Raw genomic sequence first — 26,824 nt, 5'->3', positions numbered from 1 at the left:
CTGGGAGCGGTCATTGGGAGTTTGGGGACAAGGTGGCATCAGTTTGCTGACGACACTCAGCTCTTCCCCCCCCCTGAAACATCTAATTCAGGAGAGGCTGTGTTGGCCCTGAATGGGTGCCTGGATGCAGTGGTGAAGATGGGTGAGGGGAAAGCAAGCTCAGCTTGAATCCTGGCAAGGTGGAGAACCTGTGGGCAAGTGATTCTTGTGTCCAAGAAATGGGCAACTGGTTCACAAGTCTGGGGGTGCTCCTGGGTCCATCTTTTGTCACTGGAGACCCAAGCAGCTCCAGGGGCTAGAAGCGCCTTTCACCATATGTGCTTGGTATAACAGCTTCAACTATTCCTGGACTGAAAGAGCTTGATCACAATAGTCCAGTCATTTGTGACTCCAAGTGCAATGTGCTATGTGGGGCCTCCCTTGCGCTTGACCTGGAAATGACACAAAATAAAAAAAATTCCTTCCAGTAGCACCTTAGAGACCAACTAAGTTTGTCATTGGTATGAGCTTTCGTGTGCATGCACACTTCTTCAGATACCATGAAAGCTCATACCAATGACAAACTTAGTTGGTCTCTAAGGTGCTACTGGAAGGAATTTTTTTTTAATTTTGTTTCGGCTACGTCAGACCAACACGGCTACCTACCTGTAACTGGAAACGACAGTTAGTGAAGAAAGCAGCAGAGCTGCTGACAGGAGTGAGGCCTTGCAAGTGGGGCAAGTTGAAGGTGCAACTGTTGGTACAGAAGGCTTGGGACCGCTTACCCTATGTGCCATTGGGATGAAAAAGACCCCCCGCTTATGCCTTTGGGTTCGACCTAAATCCCCCTCCCATGTTTCAACGGACCTTGTTGTTGGATGCTAGTGCCATGTGCCATGAAATAACGCTGCACTGTATCATTTTGCAGTGTGAGGACAACGGAGAGTGCACTGGACTCACTTCAGAACCAGATGGACTGGAAAGCCGCAGATGTGTGAACTGAGGGAGTCATGTACACAGAATCCCTGAGGGAAGCTTTGAGCAGATGTGCCGTGTCTGATTATGTCACCTGGTCCTTTCCCTTTCGGCTTTATCCTGGCCTCCCTCTGAGGTCATGTGAGCATATTCTGTGGCCATAGCATAGCATATCCACTGCTATGGATTCTTTTTCAGATGACTTTTCATATGCAGACATACTGTTCCCAAGTTAAAAAAATTCCTTCAGTAGCACCTTAAAGACCAACTAAGTTTTTATTTTGGTATGAGCTTTCGAGTGCATGCACACTTCATGCATGCACACTGTTTCTCTGATGAAGTGTGCATGCACACGAAAGCTCATACCAAAATAAAAACTTAGTTGGTCTTTAAGGTGCTACTGAAGGAATTTTTTTATTTTGTTTCGACTCAGACCAACACGGCTACCTACCTGTAACTGTTCCCAAGTTGTTAAGGGCTTTATATACTAACAGTAACACCTTGAACCTGGCCCAGTAGTAAATCCACAACAAATGCAGGTCTCTGAGTACAGGTGTTAGGTGCTGACAAAGCCTCACTCCTGTCTGCAGTTGTGCTGCAGCTTCTGCACCGACTGCAGCTTCTGGACCAAGCTCAAGCGATGCACCACATAGAGCACAAGCCCCATTACAGCAACCCCCTTTCAACTCATGAACCTCTACCTCTCCCCCCCCCCCCGAACTGCATATATCTGCAACAGCCATGGGATGCTTTTCTTTCCAGTGCCCCTTTGATTCCTGCATTGCAGCGGGTTGGACTCGATGACCCTCTCAGGGCCCCTTCCAGCTCTACAATTCAGTGAGATTCTACTGACGTTTAATTGCATTTTGTCTCGTGCTTCTTCTTTTTAATCCTTTGTGCGCCGCTTGCTTTCTGTGCATTGCAGCGGGTTGGACTCGATGACCCTCGGGGATCCCTTCCATCCTTACCATTCTGTGACCAGACGGAGATCCATCCTGCCCCAACCGTGGGCGCGCGCCGTGCGGTTCCTTTAAGCGCTGCTGAGCCGGGCGGAGGATGCTGCTCCCGTGTGTGTGTGTGTGCGCGCGCGCGCGTGTGTGTGTAAAGGGGAGGAGGGGAAGCAGCCGGCCTCGTGCAACGAGCATGCGCTGTGCGCGGCGAGGAGGGAGGGGGCGGAAGAGCGCTCTCGGCTCCTTCTCGCCCTCCTGTCTGTAGAGCAGCAGTGACAGTGGGGGGACACCCGGCTCGGGAGCCATGCAGGCGTCCGCCGCCGAGCCCTAGCCTGCCTTTGCCTCTCCAGCAGCAGCAGCGGCAGCAGCGGGCTTCCCCTCATTGGACGGAGAGTCGAGCTCGCCATGGGCAACGAGGCCAGCCTGGAGGGCGGCGAGGGCTTGGCCGGGCTGCCCGAAGGCGTGGCCGGCGCGGCGGACGGCGGCTCTCCGCGGCAGCAGGGCCCCCCTTCCGGGGCCGCGGGGCCGGGCGGCGTGGCGGCGGAGCTGAGCCGGCTGAGCGAGGACGAGAGGAGGCAGATCGCCGCCGTCGTGTCAAGGGCGCAGCAGGGGCTTCCCGAGGGCGACGCGGAGGCCGGGAGGCTTCCTCAGCAAAGGCACGCCAAGGCCGGGGGGCGGGCTGGGCGAGGCGTGTCGGGGGTGGGGGGCGCCGGGGCGCCTTGGCTCCGCTTGCCCTGCCGGCGGGGCCGCCATAGCCGAGGCGAGGTCCTCCTCCTCCTCCTCCTCCCCGCTGAGGGGGCTGCCCGGCTGCTCTCGCCCTTCTTCGGGCCCGCTCACTTCCGCAGAGCGAATGGGGCGCGTCCCGTGCCAGACCCACCGGGGAGCGGGCTCTGCCGGCGTCGCCCCTGCTCGGCAGCTAAAATGGAAGCGCGGGGGGAGCCTCGCCGAGCGCTGCTGCTCCCCACAGAATGAGAGGGAGAGATTCTCAAGTTGAACGCCCGGCTATCTCTCCCTCTGTCTCTGGAGCTGGAAAGAAGGCGCTTGGCGTCGCCAATGCTGCCCCGAGGCCGCCTCGGACCCGCGCGCCTTGGCGACTCTCCCCCCGAGGGTCTAGGAAAGCGAACGGGGCGAAGGAGATGTGGCGTGTGCTGAGGCACTACGAACCTCCAGATCCGGGGGGGGGGTTCTTTGCTGCCTACACCTTTTTTGGGGGGTCGGGGGGGTCCTCCCATTTATGCTGCCAGATAATCGCGTTCACGGCGGAGCGGCGTCCACTGCTACCTCGCCTGGCCATTACGAGGCACGTAATTTCAATTTCCGCTGTCCGTGGTGCTGAAAACGCTCGCTTTTCCATGGAAGGCTTTTTAGTCTTATTTATTTTTGAGATTTCTCATCCCTTTCTATTGCGCCAGGAGATAGAGCTGTAGTGCAAAATATCTTATTTTCCCCTCCCCCTCTCCAGGTTCAAATCCTATCCTTCTGAATTGTTTATTTTCCTAAAGGAGCTACCTCACACCATATTGACATATTCCTCCTATTCTATTAACAGTTACCAGTTACGGTATGTTCCTATCTCATCCTAGATACGGTACTTTCCCATGTATATGACACCCCCATGTATAAGATACCCCTTATTTTGGGGGACTCCAAATTAAGGAAATACCCCTCAGCACTACCTGTGTATAAGACGAGCCCCAATTTTAAACCGAATATTTTGGTTAAAAAACCTAGTCTTATACACGGAAAAATATGGTAATTGCCAAATAAATTGTTATTCTGTAAAGCACATCAGCACTAGATGAACTGATTGATAAATTGAAATTAAATTAATTTAAAGCAATACATCTGGTTTGACATCTCCCCCCCCCCATTCTGTTTGGAACTATTTCTTCTTTTAAATTTCTGTTTTTTTTTTTGTTTTTTTTTTACTAATTTTAGGCATTCCAAAATTTATAAGAGAATGGGTAGGATGGCCACAAAAGATACACATGGTCATTTTTGTGACCCTCCATGTTCTCTGTTCACAGGAGTTTTGGAAATTTTCCTAGTGTGTCCAGGCCCTTGTACCTTTGTGATGTGACTATTAAGAATGCTCATTGCTGTTGATAAGTTATACAGTGCGCTTTGATTTCTCATCTCCCTTTTTCTCCACTCCTTTCCTGGATCTCTTTAAAAAACTATGTTTAAAATGTAGATAGACAGGCACATTTTCTCTCACACATGCACACTGCTTTAAAAGAAAAGCAAATGCAAAGTTTGCCTTAGAGTAGAAGTAAGTCCCCTAGTGAAATTGACTAGATCTGAAGCTACTTGTCTTGTGGTTCAGTCAATTTCCCACACCCTTAATGAAATGCAGCAGAAGTTAGAAATTAGAAAAGCTAGTTGACGACCTCAATATCAGCCTCCCTACCTGTTTGCACAGCTATCAAGCTACAGATTTTCGATCAGGATTAGACTGAATTTGCACCACAGTAGTAACCATCTGTTTACAGATGCTATCATATTAATAATAAAAACATCAGAAATATAATTTTAAGAGCCTCAAAATATTTCATTTATGAATAAATTATTATGAAACGATTTCATAATATACCAATTGCATTTGTAAAAACTTTCAGCTACCAGCTGCGATAAAAAAGTAATCCTTAATTCACACTGCAACAAAGAGTATAAAAGAATCCCTAAATCATATTTGGTGCTGGTGCTTATTTTATTGAAATAACATTAATGTGCTATCTACAGATTACCTCTATACCCAAGTGTGGAAAAATATACTGGATTTGTGGCACAGAGAGGGGCTTTTTCTGACAGCACAGGGAATAATGAGTCCTGTACTGAGGTTACCTCAAGGTCCATTTCCATCTTGCATATTAAATAACTTTGGCATGCTAATTTAAAATGGTTTATTATTTTAGATTAAACCTTGAATCATTGCTAAACTGTTCACATCAATATCTTTCCACCAACCTCAAGTAGTAGTAATAATAATAATAATAATAATCTATTATTTGTACCCTGCCCATCTGGCTGGGTTTCCCCAGCCACTCTGGGCGGCTTCCAACAATAAAATAAAATACATTAAAATGTCACAGATTAAAAACTTCCCTGAACAGGGCTGCCTTCAGATGTCTTCTGAATGTCAGGTAGTTATTCATCTCTTTGACATCTGATGGGAGGGCGTTCCACAGGGTGGGTGCCACTACCGAGAAGGTCCTCTGCCTGGTTCCCTGTAACTTGCCTTCTTGCACTGAAGGAACCGCCAGAAGGCCCTCGGTGCTGGACCTCAGTGTCCGGGCAGAACGATGGGGGAGGAGACACTCCTTCCAGTTCCAAGTAGTGGCATGCAAGTTATCCTTTTAGTTCAACAGTTTGCAAGGGAAGTGCACTATCTGAGAAGAAAATTCAATGTATTTGTGTTGCCAATATAGATTCAGTTTCATCTCTAAAATCACAGGATTTTAATTTGGTTTAAATTTCCATGATAGATTGGCACTCAATCCATCTTGTAACAGTTTTTACTTCAGCAGTAAACTAAGAAAGCAAAAGCTTTTTATTAACAGTTTTTAAAATAATAATAATAATAATAATGTATTAAATTTGTATATCACCCTTCATCCGATGTTCCCAGGGTGGTTCCACACACCTTTTGGAAGTAAACCTTCCATTCAATGTGAATTAACAAATGACACAAGTGGAAAAAACTGTCATTTCACCTGCTTTGTGATTTATGTATGCAATTATTTTATTTCTGTCCTTCAATTAAATAGTTTTCAGAACAATTGTCAATGAAATATAAAACAATAACACCATTGCCACAATTGCTGTTTATAGCTGAGGTTAAAATCCATCCAGCAAAGATGAGATTAAAATCACTATGAGTAGCCTTGGAAAAAATTTTTAAAGCTATTACATTCTGCCCGGACACTGAGGTCCAGCACCGAGGGCCTTCTGGCAGTTCCCTCGTTGCGAGAAGCCAAGTTGCAGGGAACTAGGCAGAGGGCCTTCTCGGTGGTGGCTCCTGCCCTGTGGAACGCCCTCCCAACAGATGTCAAAGAGGAAAACAACTACCTGACTTTTAGAAGACATCTGAAGGCAGCCCTGTTCAGGGAGGCTTTTAATGTTTAATAGATTACTGTGTTTTATTTTTCTGTTGGAAGCTGCCCAGAGCGGCTGGGGAAACCCAGCCAGATGGGCGGGGTATAAATAATAAATTATTATTATTATTATTATTATTATTATTATTATTATTATTATTAGTGTATAAAGTATAGCAGCACAGGCAGCTGGCAGGTCTCTAACAAGAGTGAATTCTAGAAATGGTGAATCAGAACCAAGAATGGCCTCTCTTCTATCACCTCCAGCCTCATGCTAGAGATGGCAGGGACACCTGGAATAAGGCTTCCAAGGCATATCTTAATTCATCCGCTAGTGTGCCCCATAAACATGTTTCCCTCCTTAATGTAATTTAAAAATGACCATAGTGGCTGATACTGTAATATTATTTAACTCTGAAATAGAGAATAACTCAGACGTTCTTCTAATTTATAGCATTGTGAAAATACCTAGGGACACATGGGAACACAGAGATGGTGGGGAAGCATGCAAAGGTGTTCCTTAAGATCAGGGCTAGCCGACCCATGAATCAAGTTGAGGCAGCTGCCTCAGGCAGCAGATCCCAATGTTGATCTTTCACTCCCCCCCCCATTGTTTCTGATGTAGATCTTCACTCACCCCTTCTTTCCTTGAGGAAAAGGGTACCATTTTGGGGTGCTTCTCAAGTGCCAAAATATCTTGGGCCAGCTCTGCCTAAGGTAGCTGAGTACTCTCTCAAGTATATCAACATTCCTTTAGGGTTTGGTTTGTATACATAGGCAAACTTGGCCCTCCAGATGTTTTGGGACTACAACTCCCATCACCCCTAGCTAACAGGACCAGTGGTCAGGGGTGATGGGAATTGTAGTCTCAAAACATCTGGAGGGGTGAGTTTGCCTATGCCTGGTCACCTCTAATGGTCACTTCTAAAACAAAATAAAAAAATTCCTTCAGTAGCACCTTAAAGACCAACTAAGTTTTTATTTTGGTATGAGCTTTCGTGTGCATGCACACTTCATCAGGTGCATGCACACGAAAGCTCATACCAAAATAAAAACTTAGTTGGTCTTTAAGGTGCTACTGAAGGAATTTTTTCATTTTGTTTCGACTCAGACCAACACGGCTACCTACCTGTAACTTCTAAAAGAGTTATCTTAAATGCAATCTAAATGTATCTTGAGATGTCATATTCTCTAAACCTAAAACAGTCACCGAAGTATTTAATATGCCATGAAGATTGTTTGATAGGCCTTAATAGTAAATGATGAACTTTTATTATGTAGTCAGCAAGAATCCATATGTAATGAGATATAATCAATTTTTTATTTGCTTACATTACATGGGCATTGCATTGTCCTTGCCTCCACATCTTAGACAAGTGGTGAGCAGCAGCAGGGAATAAAGTTCTCATTTGACTTTGGCTTAGAAACAACAAGGTTGTTATGGGCCTCTATTCTAGTAAAGATTTGTGTATATTCATTTATTTCTGATATCTTTATACCACCCTTCAGTAAAATATCCAAGGGTCATTTATATAAGAAAGGGGGGAGCATCTCTTTACAACTTGACAGAAGTAAGCAATGTACCTTTTGTTGTAAAAAAAAAAAAAGAGGGCTGGTGGGTTCCTGCTTTCTTCATTTCTCTGTTGATCTACTATCTTCAGGCTAGGGACAAAATATAAGCAGTTAATTTTGCCTCATGTCTGTTCGAACAATTTTAAGGAAATGATTCTTAAAAGTAATTTTATGAAAATTATTCTTAAACTCCACTCTGCGGATCAGCACAGCCCTCAGAACACTTTGTTGTAGTACCCAAGGCAAGATGAAAACAGGAGTATTTTTGACCAGCAAATCATAGTGGATGCTTTCTAAAATTCATGTTTTTTGCTGCACACTTGGGATTAAGGGAATGGAATATTGTTGCCAGGCAGCAGGTAGACACTTCTAAGCTTGCAAGTGCTCCACATCAGCCATAAAAAGTGATCTAGCGCATGCACAGACCTAACCACCCACTGTGATGCATTTGAGTTTTAATTCAAAAGCCTTCCAAGGCCTTGCATATTGTGGACATAACATGTTTTCATTTTAAACCTAGAACAAGGAAGCCTAAAAGAGTTTTAAGAACAGCTGGTCGAGGTTGTAGTTCAAAGCATACTTACTAGAGTCCAAATCTCATTGACCTCATTGGTACTTACTTCTGTGTAAGTATGTTTAGGATTGTGTTGCACTAGCTTCAGAAGAGGAACAGCTAGCCTCCTAATGCAAAAGAGCAAAATTAAAAATGACTGACGGTCATATTGTGACACATGTTTTTGTTAGCAAGACCTCTAAGTAGGCTGACATTAGGAAAACCTATAATTGTATTTAAAGCTTACCACTCAAAGCATGACACCACTCAAAAGACCTGTCAGTAGAATACCAAACTAAATGCTGCTTGGTCATTTTCAGTGAAGAATAGTAGACTATTCTCAGAGGCTGGCCTCTATTCAGTTTACTGAAATTAATGGAGTCTTTAGTGTTGGAAAAGCGCCCTGGGGGTACCTGTAAGCCCCCAAAACTCTGAGCGTCCTCCAGTACAGGCAGCTCTGGAAAAGGCACCTCCCTTCTCTTCCAGTGCACTTCTAGCGGCATACATCAGAATGATATATGCACACTAATCTTCTGGCAAAACACATCAAGAAGAGTGAGACATCGTACAGCTAATCTTCTATTTATTTACACACTATGTGCAGACAAAAGCATAATGGCATCCGTTCTCTCCAGCTCCGAGAGAACAAACAGAAAGAAAGAAAAGCGAAAGTACAGTGTAATAGTACCCGCAGCGGAAGAGATAAGACTGCCTTCCTTTCCCAGACTTGTCCCAGACAGGCATGTGATTTACAACAACCTCATTTGCAGCATCAGAGGAGTGAAATTGCTAACATTTAGAAGTGGGGGTAGTTTCGTAGGCAGGAAAAGTCGGATGCCCTCTAGTTGTTACAATATTCTTAAATCAGTATTTCATTTCTCAGGTGGTTCATAGATACTGCCTTTGTTGACATGACTTTTATTTGTGCGCCTTGGTGGGGCTATTCATGAGATGCATGTTCATCAAGTGATGACTTGCATGTGTGTAATGACACATGGCATATCAAATGCCACAGGCAGAGACTAGTGGATGTTATTCATTTGTGAGAGACCCAATGCTGCACATATTTTTCTGAAGAGGGGGAAAACCTAGCTTCCAGCAAGATACAGGTAGGTAGTCGTGTTGGTCTGAGTTGAAACAAAATAAAAGAATTCCTTCAGTAGCACCTTAAAGACCAACTAAGTTTTTATTTTGTTATGAGCTTTCGTGTGCATGCACACTTCATCAGATACACTGAAACAGAAGTCACCAGACCCTTATGTATATTCAGAGGGTGGGGGGTGGGGGTGATGGGAATGGGTGATGGGCTGATAGGAGTGGTAAACCTGTTGAAGACTGTTAACGACTGTTAATGACTGCAATTGGTCTTGCGGGGGGGGGGCGGGAAGCAAGGGCTGAGGTGCTAAGGAAAGCTTGATCATGTATAATGAGATAAGAATCCTGTGCCTCTGTTCATTCCAGGTGGCTCCATGGTTTTAAGCTTGCTAACGAGTTGCAATTCAGCAACTTCTCTTTCCAGTCTGTTTCTGAAATTTTTCTGTAATAAAACAGCTGCTTTGAGATCTTGTATAGAATGTCCTGGGAGATTGAAGTGTTCTCCTACTGGTTTCTCTGTCTTGTGATTTCTGATGTCAGATTTATGTCCATTTATCCTTTGGCGTAGGGTTTGGCCTGTTTGTCCAATATAGAGAGCTGACTGGCACTGTTGGCATTTGATGGCATACACAATGTTAGAAGATGAGCAATTAAATAGTCCTGAGATGGTATGTTGGATGTTGTTGGGGCCAGTAATGGTGTTGTCCGGGTGTATGTGGCAGCAAAGTTGGCATCTGGGTTCCAGCAAGATGTTGTTCATAAGGTATGTCCCATAGCACTAATTTATGGGAGATTGATTATGCTGAAGCAGCTGTAGTTTTATAGGGGAATTCAGTGCCTGCTGTTTCAAAGAGTTAACAAAGTATGGTTTGGGCTGGGTGGTTGTAAAGCTGTTTTAGAGCTATGAGTTGGGAAATATTTTTCATTTATTTCATAAAATTTATGCACCCTGGATCATAAAAAATAAAAGTGGTTTACAAAAGATAAAACAGTAAAATCAAGAAAAAATAATAATACTACTTATAAAACATACAAAACACCAAAACAGATTAAAATTAATCTCAATTTTGTAAGCATTTGGGTAAGCATCTGGGTACGCTTTTCTCAACAGGTACTGAAAAGAGTACAGTGAATATCCCAGAGGAAGGGAAAATCCTAGTATATTCAGACGCACATTCTTTTGACTAGGAGTCCCTATGTTAAACTCAGAGTGTAAGAAACTGCTTTGTGCAAGTATCTTTGTTTACATGTCATCAGTAGAACATGAGACTCCTATTCTTAAAGTTGTGCTTTGAGCCCCACATTGGGAAAAAGATTCGTGAGTAACGGGGTTGGACAAGATGACCCTCATGGTTCCTTCTAGTGGTTTTTTTTTTCTGGGGGAACGCAGGGGTATGCATACCCCTAAACATTTTGTGAATCTAAATTTGGCCTCATTGAGGGGCAGTATTTCAATATGCGTAGGAAAATGAGAGTGCCCTTAAATATTTTTTAGAAGAAGAAAAAAGCACTGGTTCCTTCCAACTCTACAATTATAGTTTTTTCCCTCTGATAAGAGTTTAAGAGTTCAGTCCACTGACATTATGGGTTGACAATCGGTTATAAGGGTGGTTAACCATTGCCATGTCTGCTAAATGATCCAATTTTTGCCTTCTTGGAAGCAATAACTTATAAAAAGCTTCTGTGGTATAAATGGTGTGCTATGAAATTCCAAAGATGATTTCGTTGGGCTGTGCCAATTACAAAAACAAAACAAAATGAAAAACACCTAACCTAAGAAATTCAGAGATTCCCAAACAACAACAGATGGGACAGGTTTTTAGATTGTGGTTGTATATATCCTGAGAAGTATCAATGTTATTAATCTCTTATCTTCATAAGCAATAGAAACACGACATTCTTACCAGTGCATGAATTAGGAATTGCTTTTTAGCATTAAGTCGTTCAGTAAAGAAGTTCCTATTTTTAAAATTTCACTTTTATGTCGTGCCCATTTGTGGTTTAAGCCAGAGCAACCAAAATGGTTCCCATGCTGGACTTGAACCGAGGCTCAAAGCCAGAATGGATCTAAATATTTGGCATCCTCCAAGACTGCCTGTAGCTGGCAAAACCACTGTGTCTAAGACTTTGCTCAAGTATGGCAAATATGAAACTGGGTGTTTTTCTAAAGCTGATAGATCCGGACCAAATATGCTTCTTTGATGGTATTTTCCCTTTCTTTCCCGAAACTGAGTTTTCTGCTAGTTGGAAAGATAAATATTGAAGCATTGTTGTTGTTTAGTCGTTTAGTCATGTCCGACTCTTCGTGACCCCATGGACTATAGCACGCCAGGCACTCCTGTCTTCCACTGCCTCCCGCAGTTTGGTCAAACTCATGTTGGTAGCTTCGAGAACACTGTCCAACCATCTCATCCTCTGTCGTCCCCTTCTCCTTGTGCCCTCAATCTTTCCCAACATCAGGGTCTTTTCCAGGGAGTCTTCTCTTCTCACATGGAGAGCGTGATAGTGATGGTCTTCTTCTGTTCTTTAATCCTATCATCTCAAATCCAGAGATATTCTGTCTCTTTACATGAAGGTTGCTTTTCTCTATCATGGCTAATAGGGCTATATTTTATGAACTTGTCTGTTTTTGTTTGTTTGTTTGTTATTTGTTTGCTAGTACCCATCAGAACATATTGTGGCTATTAATTTGAGGGGTCCAATCAGTGTTAGTGCTTATTTGGCTATTTCCCAGACAATGCACCAATGCTGGGTCCTCTAAACAGGGTTTGCTCAGTGAGACCGGAAGTAAACCAGTTATAAAGGCCATAGATTCAAATTTGTAACTGAAATGAAGCAATGGATTTATTGTTGTACAATGCTTCATTTCAGACATTATTATCTTCATATAGCAGATAATGGTACTATGAAATCTGAAGCAAATAAAGAAACTTAACACAATGTAATATAGCAGCATAGTACCTTTAGAAAATATTTAAAAATATAAACGAATTAAAAATGGCACAAGAATAGCATTGGCAAAGCAACCAATCATTATGTGATTCTAATTGACGTTTTGGCCTCTTGACTTCCTCTAGCCCATTTAGTGCTGAAGTAGAATTTCTAAGCTCCTTGGCACATCCTGATTTGTAAGTTTACGAAGATAGCATTTTGGAATATAGTTCAGAGTTACTCAGCCAGTATCCTGTGGATGAGGACCTGTGAAAAGGTTAGACAGGCAGCAAGTAACAAAGAAGAGGTAGAGGTAGAGATGCAACAGTAAGCAAAAGGACAGAAATACCTCTTAGAATGATAAGGAAGCAGACCAGGAATACGGAATTTTACATCAATTTCATTACCTACATAGGTGAACCCGAGTAACCTATGCATTGTGGATTACCATAACCTGGGAAGCAATGACTGTGACCTTTGCTTATCCAGCATTTCTTTACTCAGGGTGCTTTCTAGCATATTCCATTTTCTACTGAACATTTCAACAATGCTTGTAATTCCACATCGTTGTGACGTGGTTCCCCCCCCCCTTTTGGATCTCACTCTGCTGATGTTATCTTTTATCTTATCCAAGATGTCAAGTTTTCACTCTACTGTCACTGAGAGTCAGCAAAGTCAGTTCCAAGCACTTTTGCAGAATATTGGCACAGAATTGAACTTGTCATCCATTTTGGTCTATCGTGGCTGATTTTTGCTGTCATTGTTTCCACAGTAGTTTAGGAGGGTGTTGTGTTAATGTTGCTGATTTGTTGTGTGAAGAAAGTGTCTCTGAGTTCTGGTATTACAGAAGTGGGGGGTGGGAATCCTCAAACATGACTTATATCAGTGCACTTACAGTGGTACCTCGGTTTATGAGCACAATTGGTTCCGGAAGTCTGTTCATAACTGAAGCGAACTTTCCCATTGAAAGTAATGGAAAGTGGATTAATCCGTTCCAGACGGGTCCACGGAGTACTCAACCTGAAGCGTACTTAACCCGAAGCATGGGTGTAATTGGTTCCAGAAGTCTGCTCATAAACTGAAGTGTTCATAAACTAAAGCGAACTTTCCCATTGAAAGTAATGGAAAGTGAATTAATCCATTCCAGATGGGTCCGCGGCGTTCGTAAACCGAAAATTCGTAAACCGAGGTGTTTATAAACCGAGGTTCCACTGTAGTTTCCTTGCTCTCATCTAGAAACATGTAAAGGAACTTGCCTGAAACTAAATTGTAATCAGGAATGTCCACATTTGTCAGCAGTGGTAAGTATGTTGTAGTAATCCTTTTGGGAAAGATTTGCTCAAAATCTAATATCCTTTTAAAACTGTAAAAAAAAATTAAATCTTAGCTCTTGGCTCATTTAGTTAACTGGGAAAAGATACAGCAACTAGCCTGCTTAAGAAAGAAAGCTACACATTGTTCCTTTAATTAAAAACACACACATTTCAAAGCATCAAAATTCTTTATCCCCCCCATCATCTTCCATTTTATGATAGTTCCACCAATGTATTTTTGTGCTTAGAATACAATTTAATTCTAGATTGTTCATGCAAGTGAAATTGTGTAGGAGGTGAGACATATTCAACATTTTTAATTTTTTTAATAAATACTTTCCATTCCTGGCACATTACCATAGTATGTGATTTCTTTGAATGATGTTGGTGAAGAAAATATTTAGTTTGCTAATATTAAAGTAACACCATCTGCCCGGAGTGCCAGCTTGGCCCTGCGACTGTGTGTACTCGGGGCCGTGGGTACAATGCAGGGTGCCTGGCCCCTTCATGGGGGCTTTTGTGGGTGCTTGGGCACTCAGGGCCCCAGGGAGTTGGCACCTATGCCACCTGCAAAAAGATTTATTTTATGTCTCAAATCTGTGTATTTTATTCCTTGTACCAATTGATTTCGATAGATTTTATTTGTCGTAGGCTCCATACAAGGGCCAAAAATGAGGGGTGACAAGGTGCAAACGTTGAATTTGGGTGTGTCCCAGGCATTTAGTTGCGTAGAGGCTAAGTTACCTTTATATAACTGCTTTTAAAGCTGCAATGAATAGCCTCTGGAAATGATTTTTTTTGGGGGGGGGGTGAAGGTAAAGCATATTTGAAACTTAACCTGTCAAATGCCTTGCAGTGAACATCCAGTGAATGTTTAATCCAGTTTGGGGAAGGGGGGGATTCTCATCAGATCAGCAGCATCAAGAATATCTTTAAACCAGATTTGGCGCAAATCTTTTCCTTGATTTCCCTCTCATATCCATTTTTGTTTCATTGATCCAATCTAAATAGCCACCCAGAATTGCAGTTCTTTTTGCAAATTGTGTAAGTCATTGAAGAGTTTGCTGTAAAATATTTATTTGACCATTATTAGGGATAAACATTGAGCCTACAGTAATTTCAAGATTTTGCATTAATCCTTAGAGTCAAGTAGTGTATCTTGAACCATGAAACCTAGGCTTATTGACAGTCCAGATTGCTATCTCTTTTTCTGTGGACTTGCCTGGAACCATATGCCATTCACCCTACGTACAAGAAATCAGCTGTTTTACATATTTGGATATTATTATTATTATGTAGTTCCTTTCTGGGGCTTCATTTTTTAAATACTGACCATACTCATTTTCCTCTTCACCTTGTTACCTAGACCATTCACTTCCCATGTGCAGACTTTTAGCCCCCATAATATTAATACCGGAGTTCTTTCCACTAATCAGAAATACAGAATACTTATAATTAAGCCAAAGGTTTGGTGTCATCAGGTAAGGGATCCCGGTGGCGCTGTGGTCTAAACCACACTGAGCATCTTGGGCTTGCCAATCAGAAGGTCAACAGCAGGGCCGGCTCTAGGTAGACCCCTGGTGGCGCAGGGCACCACGGCGCCGGCCTGCCAGGAGGGTGCCACGAGCTGCGCCCGCCCGCTGGCCCGCTGGCCCGCCGGTCCGCCGCGCAGCTGCGTTTGTGGCAGCCGCGCTACGCGCAGCGCCCACCCACCCACCGCGCTGGGAAACGGGGCGGGAGGGCGCCGGAGAGATTGCGCTGTGCCTGCCCGCCCGCCGCGCAGCAGCGCCTGTGGCAGCTGCGCTGCGCCCACCCACCCACCACGCTGGGAAACGGGGCCAGGGGCGCTTAAGACGGCCCTGGTCAACAGTTTGAATCTGTGCGATGGGGTGAGCTCCCATTGCTCTGTTCAACCTAGCAGTTCAAAAGCCTACCAGTGTGAGTAAAGAAATAGGTACCACTGCAGCGGGAAGATAAACAGCATTTCCATGCACTCTGGGTTTCCGTCACGATGTTCCATTGCACCAGAAGCAGTTTAGTCATGCTGGCCACATGACCCGGAAAGCTGTCATTGGACAGCTCTCTTGGCCCGCTCCTTTGGACAGCTCCCTTGGCCTGAAAGCGGGATGAGTACTGCACCCCATAGTCAAATTTGACTGGTCTTAACCATCCAGGGGTCCTTTACTTACATTCTATCATCAGATACTGAGAGACACCCTTATTTGCTAAAACTGGTTGGGTTGTAGCCCTCAAGAGTGGTTTTTGGTATGAGCTGCTGGGAGAAATCAGGAATTGTTTGACACTAAATTCCAGAGACATTTCAAATATACAAATGATAGCACATAACAAAAATGCACATGGAACATGCACACACACCCCAATTTTACTCTCTTCCTACACTCAATATAAATCCAGAGTCTGCCCATTTCCTCAAGAGAGGTAATGATGGATAGGGAATTTAGGTACAGTGCATTTCAACCACCTTCTCCCTAATACTGCATCTGCTATCCTATATTGTAGCTCAACAGAAAAAACAACTTTAAGTTTCCTTCTAGTATTTGACTAATTCAAGCCCTTCAATTATTCCTTACGCAATGACTCCCTATCTTCCTTTGAGGAATGAGCTGATTTTCGTGCCATTAGAGAACCTTCCTCTTGGCTTTCCAGGCCACTCTTGGGTGAATCAGAGCCCCAGGGAGTAAAGTAAGGTGTAATGTGCTTTTCCTTACCCCCTCCAAGGCTGTGGATCATTTCCTGTCCAGACGTTTATAGGAAAATGCTTTTGTCTGTCTAATTTGAGTTGTTGGCTATATTTTAAGCAGACGGTATAAACTGCCATCTTGAACAATGATGTATTTGCTCCTCAATAACAGCTTCTGGATGAAACCTTTATGATATGTGTAGAGGACATGCTTTGGAGGAATTTAGGAATACACAAATAACTTGGAAGACCTCCAGTAAGAATCCACCGTTATATGAAACACGCCAGCTGAAAATATTAACCAATTAAAATAACATATTTTGCATTTGGAGAATTCAAATATAGCATGCTCTATCTACTATTTATTCAACTGTAGCAGTTCGTTTCTGATGAAACTCTTAATTAAAAATTATTGCGGAGTCACTTTATTGTTCTCAGAGCGGGGAATTTTTAATAGGTTAAATGTAATGAGTGCCATTTTAAAAAATTAATGTGCAGTGGGGAATAATGTCTTTGGGCATGTGTGGTTGTATTTAGATGCTGGAAAACCCAACAACATAACTCGTAGCACATGGAGGGGCTGAGGAATGTGGTACCCTCCGGAGAGAGAGAAATACATTGCATCTTAACATTGAAGCAGCAGCACAGTGATTCCTTATTGAACATAGCAGAATTTCCTGCTGGCATTCTTCCAAAGATGTAGCAACATGCAGAATTCTGTATTTCTGCTTTACCTAGAAGCCCTTTTATGGGTACCTTTTGCTATATGATGCAATTTATTTCATTAGCAATTAAAGGATGAGTATTTTATCAACACCTTCCTTAAAACATATTATTGCAATTAGGAGCTGGAACTATAGATTGTGGTTTTTAAGTACTTTCCCTGGTGCAGAGTTGAGGTTCTCAAACACTTCTGAATTTCACAACCTTATACAAATTATGACCCACCAAGCCAGTTGCAGTCCATAGACTGTGAGCAGTTGCAATTGGCAATGCAAAACTAGGAGATTTGGCTGCCACTTGAGAAGCCACAAGGGATTGTAGCAAACATCATGAATTTTGTGGATTCTCACACTTGTTGCTAATTTTTAAAATGTAATAGGGTCAGTGGGAAATGCCAGAAATCATTGTGTAACGTGCCTGCTTTGGAAATTTCCTTTTTCCTGTGAATGATGGGAAATGAGGTGGACATCTACTGAAGGCATTCTGCTTCCATTTAGATTTTATTATTAGGTGACAGAATTTTTTAAGAGTTCCTTTTAGGTCTCTTAAAAATGTAAGAATTTGCCACATTTTAAATGCTTACTAAAAGGTGTGTGTATTTGTGTGTATGTGATACGGTATTTAAACAATAATCTCTTTCCTTTTGCAGACATGCTCAGCTTGACAGCAGCCAACATCCAAGGCAACTAGGCAAGCCTCCAGGTGCTGGGCCCCCTACTCTTAGCAAAAGCAGAACAGTAGATACTTTGAAAACAGAGCAGCGCTTGCCTGGGAAGAGCCCGTCCTCTACAAGTTTGAGACAGTCTAAATCAAGAACTGATTTTAAAGACGACCAGAAGCCAAGTATGATGCCCAGCTTCCTCTCGGATGCCAACCCATTTGGCGCAGTCACTTCAGTCGTAAACAAATTCAACCCCTTTGATTTGATTTCTGACTCGGACACAGCTCAGGAGGAGGCCTCAAAGAAACCGAAGCCTACACAAAAGGAGCAGGATAAGCCTGAGCCGCAAAAGGGATCCACCAAGCAACCAGCACAACAGTCATCTCCAAAGGCAACAATTCCACAGCAGGGGGCTGACAAACCAGCCCCACAGAAAACAGGACCTTCCAAACAGGCACCCCAGCTGCAGCAGCAGCAGCCACCGCAACCACCCGGGGTGCCTAAGCAGGCTCAGAAACCAGGGCCTGGCCAAGCAAAAGGCCCACAGGCAGAAGCACCGAAACAGCAGCCAGGGCCACCAAAAGCTCAGTCACAGCAGCCAGAGCCTACCAAGCCTGTTCAGCAGCAGAGCTCTGTAAAACCTTCACCGCAACAACCAGGAGCAGCGAAAGCATCCTCGCAGCCACCTGATGGTGCTAAAACATCTTCCCAGGCGCCTTCTCCCGCCAAGCCAGCTGCCCAGCAAGGAACACCACCCAGCAAGCAGCCGTCTCAGCAGCCAGGAGGGCCGGCAAAGACTGCCCCGCAGGCAACAGGCCCCACAAAGGAACCTTCGAAGGCACCAGTTCAGCCAACTGGGCCTGCAAAGCCACCACAGCAGCAGGCAGGACCTACAAAACCTACCAGCCAACAGCCGGGACCTGAGAAACCGCCCCAGCCGCAACATGCTGCTTCATCTCAGCCTGGTGGATCGGCTCCAAAGAAAACCTTTTGCCCACTTTGCACTACCACTGAATTGCTGCTGCACACTCCTGAGAAGGCCAATTACAATACATGTACTCAGTGTCAAACTGTAGTTTGCAGTCTGTGTGGGTTCAATCCTAATCCGCATATCACAGAGGTAAGTGAATATTTAAACTACCAGCCATTGCCATAAAATTGAAAAGAAGATTTAATTTCATTTTGAACAAATTGAGTTTGAATGAGTTGAGGAGTTTACTTGCACATGACCTTTATGTGTATTGGCATCTAGATCATTGAGTTTCTGGGATATCTTGGAATTTTAGCCACTGAGAACACTGGCAATGACAGATAAACTGCCTAAAAAGGGCACATCTGGTGTTACTAGTCTTCCCCTGCAATACAGTGGACAATGCTGGATGTACTGTTGGGTTGCACAGAGTGATAGTTTGGCTTGACACACTGGGCTGGTACTCATGGGAACTGAGAGTGTTTTCTTGAACATGCCTCAGAATTCTCCATGGGGATGTGCAACAGATGCTCGAGTTCCTCTGCAGACAAATCAGTGTGAGGCTAGAAAGTTTGAAAATTCTGCATCTAGACAGTATGGGCCGTGAAGCAGAAAGTATTGTCAGTTTTTACTTTTTGATACTACTACTACTAATAATAATAAATAATTTGTATACCGCCCTTCATCTGTAGATTTCAGGGTGGTTCACAGCATAGGAAGTCAAGATAAAAAACACAAAATACATAATAAGAACAGAACAAACCAATAACCCCTCCCCCACTAGATAGAAGTGCACTGCAATTAGAAATATAGGGTGTGGGGTGTGGGTGGGTGGGGGTGTGTTGTTTTTTGGTAATTTGGTCAAAGAATAAAAAGGAGAATTCCCTGGCTGCCTAGATCTAGGTTTGGGGGCCAGTACTTTTTGGTGAGAGAGAACCCCAGCAGAGATTTCAAATCACAAAACATGCTGCAAAAAAAAGGTGTGGATATATAGGCTGTTAGACCTTTAAAATATCCCATTCTAAGCTGCTTCCAAAGTCCCTTACTTCCCTTGCCATAGAAAGAGACAACATGTTCGGTAAGTTAGAAAAGGTTTACTTACAAACCCTTCAAAGGTCAGATCCATATGCTTTTCCATGCAGTACCAAGAAAAGACAGACAGTATAACCTATGTTCCAAAATGGTAAATGTTTATAAATTACCTCTATAGAAACTCAAAGATGCCTTGCTTAAGCCACGCAGTATGGAGCATCCAGCTTACTGTTAGGGTTCACATGGTGGAAGAATGAGAACCAAGAGTTTGGTAACCCTTCTTTGCAAGGTGAGGGGGTGTTTGTGTGACCTAGCTAAGCCTATTCAGGACAGCTTACTCTATGGTTTTAACCCATTCTGGCATTAATTAGAGTTAAACATGTTGGTTATATGAGACTGGATAGATCCACATATATCTAGACCTCCGCTTGCCTTAAAGAAGTTGATGTAAAACTTTCGGTAAAACTCTATGGTGAGATTTGTTCTTGCTTTCTCTCTCTACTCTGTGGCAGCTATAAATCCCAACCCCCCCCCCCAGTTTGTCAGATAATGATTAAAGGTTATCCTTGCGTAGTATTGTGATGTGCTTTGAACTGCCAACTATTGACTCCATCTGCAGTGCATCCAGGAGGCTGGCCAAGAAGGGTGCCAAGAAGCTCTGTAGCCAAGAAGCAGTTGCAACAGATCTCTGCCTGTAAACCTGGATGCACAATTTGATTTTATCATTGTGCCTTCCGCTAGGAGATAGCATGACACTTCTTACCAAATCAGCTGAGGAATATATAATACTTTTCTCTAGAACAGTAACAACAAAATCCCACCATTATAGAGCTTCACTTCTTTATCTTTCATGTTACTTACTTGTCCCAGTGATAATTCAGAGGGTCCCAGGTTCAATCCCCAATGACACTTCCAGACAGGGTTGGGAGAGACTTCTGCCTGAAACTCTGGAGAGCTGCTGCCAGCCAGTGTAGACATTAGTGAGCTAGATGGACCAGTGGCCTGACTCAGTACAAAACAGCTTCCTGTGCTCCTATTTCAGTTTCTAGCCTGCCTATCAATTCATTCTCACAGAACAGCTTACAACGTAAAACATTGATATTATTAAAACAAAGCAATAGAATTGAAGCATCAAAACATTAGTAATACAGTTATCACTGTACATCAGTGCAGCAGAAGGTCATTGTGCAATTGGCCCCATCTGTTCCAGTGCCTTCGGAAGCCTGGGTGAAAAGCTGTGTCTTTATCTGACACTGAAAAGTAAGATAAAAAGGGAAGCAATTTTCCCAAGTGAGGTGCCACCATGGAGAAGGCCATCACTTAACTATGGGATAATGTTGGGAGTTACCAGAACATGGATTACTGTGGCTATGCTAGCTCTGTCCAGGGGGGGACTGAAATAGACATTCCTGGCCACTGAGACCACCTTGGCCTCAAGTGTCACACATGAACCAAGGGATACCTCCAAGCTAAACACCTGCTCCTTCCAGGGGAGCAAACCCTATTCAGAACTAGCAGTTTCCCTATTTCCTGGGCAAAATACTGCAACAAGAAACTGCAACATGCCATAGTTCCCTCTTGATGAAGTTACCAGTAATATATAACTGGAGCTCCACTCCTTCTTCCCATTACTCTGCTGATCAGCGGGAGGGTGTGTTGTGGGACCTCGTAAGATTGGGCAATGAGCCAGGAGCAGCTTAGAGGGTGCAGATCAAAAACCTCTAAACTAGAGTTGGAAAATAAGTGCATGTTTCTTGGAGACTATGCACACTGACCAGAGAATGAATGTATTGCCCAGAGAATGTACTGAATGCAGTAAAAATATGCACATTCCCCAAGGCCAGTTGGGGATTATGTATATTGACTGGGAAATGTGCACCATTCCTTCTTCACGGACCGATTGTATTCACGTTCTCGATGAGGCCCATTGAATGTGCACCATAGCCAACAGTTCGGCCCACAATTTACGGTACAATCCTAACAAACATATATATAACACCAGCATTCCAGAATGTAGGAGAGTAAGCCACTGTAAATGAGGCCTACAGTATTGCTGTGATTGCATCTATAGTCTTCTGGAGCAGGGGGGCAGGTAGGAGTGCAGACCTACCTATGGCATGGCCAAGCAAACCATTTCTTGAATTCAAGAACATAACATTACAACAGTGGTTGTCATCATAGCTGTATTGCATGATCTTTCTAGATCGAACTTGATAACAAAAGGCGGTTTATTCTGCATCTGGCATCTTGAATGACAATTATTTAGCTTCCTCTTTAATCCCAAATCTAAAATAGATTGCTACATTACACAGGGTTGCTTTGCACAAGACATGCTGCTCTACACTTAGACAAGATTGCTGTGCAATCTTAGACATTTGTTCATGCTGATAAATGTAGCATGCGAACAAGCTTTTGACGGTGGCTGCAGCTGGCAGCAATTTCTATGATCATGGTAGCCCTTTCTCCACACACTCTGATTGCAAAGGATTTTTGCCGGCTGCATCCACAAATGACTGGTTCATGTGTTGCTTTGTCCACTTCAATGCATAGCTAAGAATTACATTTGGAGAATAAAAAGTCTTGCATCAATTGGCTCATAACAGTAACATTGCCCACTGTTGTACAGAGAGTGCATGTTTGAATTGCAAACAGTGAAGAAGCCCTCCTGGTACAATCAAGTTTGGCAGTTGTGAGGCAATTGCTAGAAAAACGTGCACCCAAACTTGCATTTAAATCATGTGCATTTCTTTCTAAACTGTACATCTCTTTCCCTAACACACACATTTTTGTGTACATTCCTGAGCCAAAAACTTCATCACCAAATCTGCAGAGGTGTGCAGTCCAAAAGAAACCTGGGTTCCTATTTTTGCATTAGTCCAAATCAAGTCTGTTCGCCTAGAAGTGTGGACAGCATAACATTCTTCCTCGTCCCTGTTGTTCTGTAATGCAGCGAATCTCCGCCAGAACTGAGAGAAAGGTCAGTAGAGAAAATAGGAAGCCATCAGAGAAGACTGATTTTTAAATCACCAAGAAAATAAATAAACAAGTTAAATTTGGTGGTTATGGGATGTGTGTGAGATTTCCCCTGAATTGTCCTCACCAGGCACCTGCTTTCTGTGTTGCCTGTTTTACAGCTGTGGTGGCACTGCTTCTGGGGCCGGTTTCTTTACTGCAATGTTCCATTGTCAGTTCACTACATCCTCATGTAGCATCATAGGAAAGAAACTGCTTTGAGGGTTGCTGTTCTTAAGGGGGAGAAAGTACAGAGAACCGCCCCCTTGCATCAGAAGTAGCTCCTCCCCGAGCAGCGATGGAAGCGAGGGCTCTGAGGAGGCTAGTCAGGAAGTGGAGAGAGAGGGCCAGGGGGCTCCAGCAACATGAGAGAGCCCCGGCCACACAGGAGTGAGGAAAGGGAGGGGGAGAAGGGAGAAAATGAAAGCCTGGAGCGTAGATCCTTTCCTCCGGTTCCAGAATTACGCAGGAGAAAGAGAGGGAGGAGATTCACTGTCCCGAGACTACTATGTTGGAGAAGATCACGTGGGGGGGGGGCAGTGCCGGATTCTGCATTGGACTGAGCAGACATGTTTTACACACACGGCTCACTGTAAATAGACTGCACTAATAAAAACTGTTTAAAGACAAGCATGCGGAGCGTCGTTACTCTAGTTACAAGAACCTCTGACAGGTACATAATTTTTTATTAAATAAAATAAAGAGAGAAACATTTTTGATACCTACCACTAGCTTTGTTCCCAACCCCCCAAATTCAAGCAACTTCGCTGGCTGAGAAAGTCTTGTAATTACTGGAGAGATCACTGGCTTTGTTTATAGGGATAGAGCGTAGATTTCATTGGGTGGCAGATTATACAGGGGTTACACAGAATAGAGCAGGACCTAGAACCTGATGCCTTTGTTGACATGCAAATTCCTTGTAGATATTACTAAGTGCACAATGCTAAATGTAGTACATGATCTAAAAAGGCATATTAATGTCTAATTTTTTGTATATAATGTATTTGTATATAGTTGTAAACCTGGTTTTAAAAGCCTAAAAGCTTATTTAAACAATTAAACAAGCATCAGGAGACACAGGGCAGGAATCAGCTAATGAACCCTGTCACCAGAAGCTCTTGAGCAAGGACAACCACTTGTGGAATGGGGCTTTCCCTCCCCCTCCCCCATCCTGTATGCCCTTTTACCCCCTGAAATTAGCGCTGGGAAGGGAGGTATTGGGAGAATCCCCAGAACAGGAGAGGAGGAATCATTCCATCTGGCAAGCTGAATTTCTTGCAAAGATGGTGTGTTTGTCATAGCACAAAACTGAATTTGTTGTTGTTGTTGTTGTTTAGTCATTTAGTCGTGTCCGACTCTTCGTGACCCCATGGACCAGAGCATGCCAGGCACTCCTGTCTTGCACTGCCTCCCGCAATTTGGTCAAACTCATGTTGGTAGCTTCGAGAACACTGTCCAACCATCTTATCCTCTGTCGTTCCCTTCTTCTTATGCCCTCAATCTTTCCGAACATCTGGGTCTTTTCCAAGGAGTCTTCTCTTCTCATGAGGTGGCCAAAGTATTGGAACCTCAGCTTCAGGGTCTGTCCTTTCAGTGAGCACTCAGGGCTGATTTCCTTAAGAATGGATAGGTTTGATCTTCTTGCAGTCCATGGGACTCTCAAGAGTCTCCTCCAGCACCATAATTCAAAAGCATCAGTTCTTCGACGATCAGCCTTCTTTACGGTCCAGCTCTCACTTCCATACATCACTACTGGGAAAACCATATTTAAATTCATTAAATTTCTATATTTATTAAATTTCTTCATCCAAGGATCACAGAGCAGCTTGCTATAACAAAACAACATAGTAAGAAACAAAAACAATACCCCCTCCCTCACAGTTTAAAAGGCCATTGATTGTTTAATTAGACAAAGGTCTGGGAGAAGAGGAATGTTTTTGTTTGGCGCCTAAAGATATGTAACGAAGATGCCCGACGAAACTCCCTGGGGAAAGCATATATTATTTTTATTCCAATCCTCGTTTTTACCCATGATTTGTTCTTTACCTTGGAAAGCAGTCGTTAACTCATGTTTCATACTGGGTTATGCACTCAGTGCTAAAAGATTAGAAGTGAAGGCATTGCTTTTAAAATGTTTGGACTAAGTTCAGCCTTTTAAATTAGGCTGTTGTTGAAAATAAAACGTTACTATAGTATGCAAAACTAACAATTTAAATCAGGAGCTTGTTTTTTAAATATCTGGTTGTTATTATTTTTGTTATTATTTTTTTTAAAAAAATACCCACCTTTCTATTAGTTGTCCATTTATTACGTCCAGAATTTCCTAGACATATCCGGAATGCTGCAGCCGCAAGCAGTGTCTGGGCGGAAATTGGTGAAATGTCTGGGGAAATCCGGACATACGCCAGCCCATGTCGGCAGTGTCATTTTTGCTGATTTTTCTCAGAGATAGTTTAAAAAACATCCAATTTCTGTCAGGATTTTCTCCTTTTGAAATATGGCAACACTAATTTATCTACCATATTGTTTACAGCTAGGAATGAGGAACAATTAACTATCTTGCAACTCCCAGTTGACTGCACACATCTCCAGATTTTGCAGTGCCGTTTCTGTGCACAAAAATGGTATTTTCTATCAACGTTTTGTACAAGATGCATATTTTAGGATGAATGCATTGAAATGGGTATATTTTATGCAAAAGGAAAAAATGAACACAAAATCTGAACGATTTAAGTGTGGACTTTTGTGCTTCCTTTAATAAAACTCCACACAAAATGGATGAAAAGGACCTGTGCTTGCATGAGCAAGCCTGAAATGGCACAGAATTCGGATCCCTGGTCCATCTCTAGTTACAACAAATATATAATTGTTATGGGCTTAGGAACCGCAGTTGCATATTTCTAAATGGCACTTCAATTTCTAGTTCATGTTAATTAGAAAGCATCTAGAGAATGGAAATGAAACAGCAACTATATAAACCATTGTGCAAAATATTATTTCAGTCTGTGAGGAATATGTCATCTATCAGGCTATTCCATTTTGGACACCATCTTCCTGTCTCTAGGCAGACATACTATTTCGCAAGGGAACGGATCACATTAAAACCAGAACTAAAACTGCAGTTTTTAGATTGCTTGATTACATACATATGGAAGAGGCCATCTGAATTTCATATTAATCCGTGCATAAATATAGCACTGCATATATGTGCTGTCAAGTAGATGAATTGATGAATTGATTTTTACACAGAGATATCCATTTCTTGACCATGCAAGGTAACCTCACGCAGACATGCAGTACCTGTTTTCTTGCCCCCAGATTAGAACTCTGATGTTTCCTTGAAAATCATGATTGGGGAGAAGCATGGATAAGTGACTCCCTATAGTGGAATGTTTATGATGATTCTAGTTGTAGTTCCCAGGTAGGATTCCAGAAGACAATTTGGCAGACTTAGCCATCTTTGGGATGGATGAATAAATCATTTATCTTTTTATTTATAGGAATGTTTATAGATAGCTTCTTCCTAAAAACATGCTGTTGGTGAGCAAAATATATAACAAGTACATTAAAACAATGCCTAAAATGTGTCAATTTTTTTCATTGTAGCAGTGTCAGTCACAGGCAAAACAGTAATTCATTTGACAAGAGGGGCCACTGTGGCTTCATCTGATCGCTTATCAATTGAAGTGTGCTGAGCCTGTTATTTAGGAAAAGGCATAGAGGAATTAGATACTTCCACCAATCAGGTTGCCTTCTGATTACAGGATGTTGTGGAAGATTCTTTGTTAGCCCCTCTCAGTATATTTTCATAATACCCTGTTTCTCATATTTTAAGACATACCCATAAAATAAGCCATAGCAGGATTTTTAAGCATTCAAGGAATATAAGCCATACCCCGAAAATAAGACATAGTGATAAGCGCAGCAGCAATGCCGGCCACGGCAGGAGGAGGAGGAAAAAAATAAGACATCCCTTGAAAATAAGCCATAGTGTGTTTTTTTGAGGAAAAAATAAATATAAGACGTGTCTTATAATATGAGAAACACGGTACATATATTATGGTGGTTCTAGCGTGCACCGGGTAAACTGTTGCTTTACCATCATTTAAGTCAGTTTGTATCCTGAAGTATGAAACCAAACTGGTCAAAATTCTTTCTCTGGAAATCCAGCCATAAGCTTTTGCAAGTGGGGTGAAGAATATGAACTCCACCAAACCACTTGGGAACTCTTGTTATGTATGGTTTGAAAAACCAGTGGAAGTA

At 43.0% G+C, this 26,824-nt stretch overlaps 1 protein-coding gene across 1 annotated transcript in view; it reads left to right on the top strand.

Annotated features, from left to right (window-relative positions):
- Positions 1-2,257: 2,257 nt before the first annotated feature.
- Positions 2,258-26,824, top strand: part of PCLO (piccolo presynaptic cytomatrix protein) — a 213,992-nt gene continuing 189,425 nt past the window's right edge. Inside the window, exons 1-2 of the mRNA XM_060275141.2 lie at positions 2,258-2,564; positions 17,546-18,667. Coding sequence (XP_060131124.2) covers positions 2,310-2,564; positions 17,546-18,667 — 1,377 coding nt within the window. The 5' untranslated portion in view covers positions 2,258-2,309. The remainder of the gene's footprint in view (positions 2,565-17,545; positions 18,668-26,824) is intronic.

Source organism: Zootoca vivipara, chromosome 5 (genome assembly GCF_965207765.1).
Source record: "Zootoca vivipara chromosome 5, rZooViv2.hap1.1, whole genome shotgun sequence".
NCBI classification, from domain to species: Eukaryota; Metazoa; Chordata; class Lepidosauria; order Squamata; family Lacertidae; genus Zootoca; species Zootoca vivipara.
Note: the sequence above shows the minus strand (reverse complement) of the source record. Positions and strands in the feature narration are given on the sequence as shown.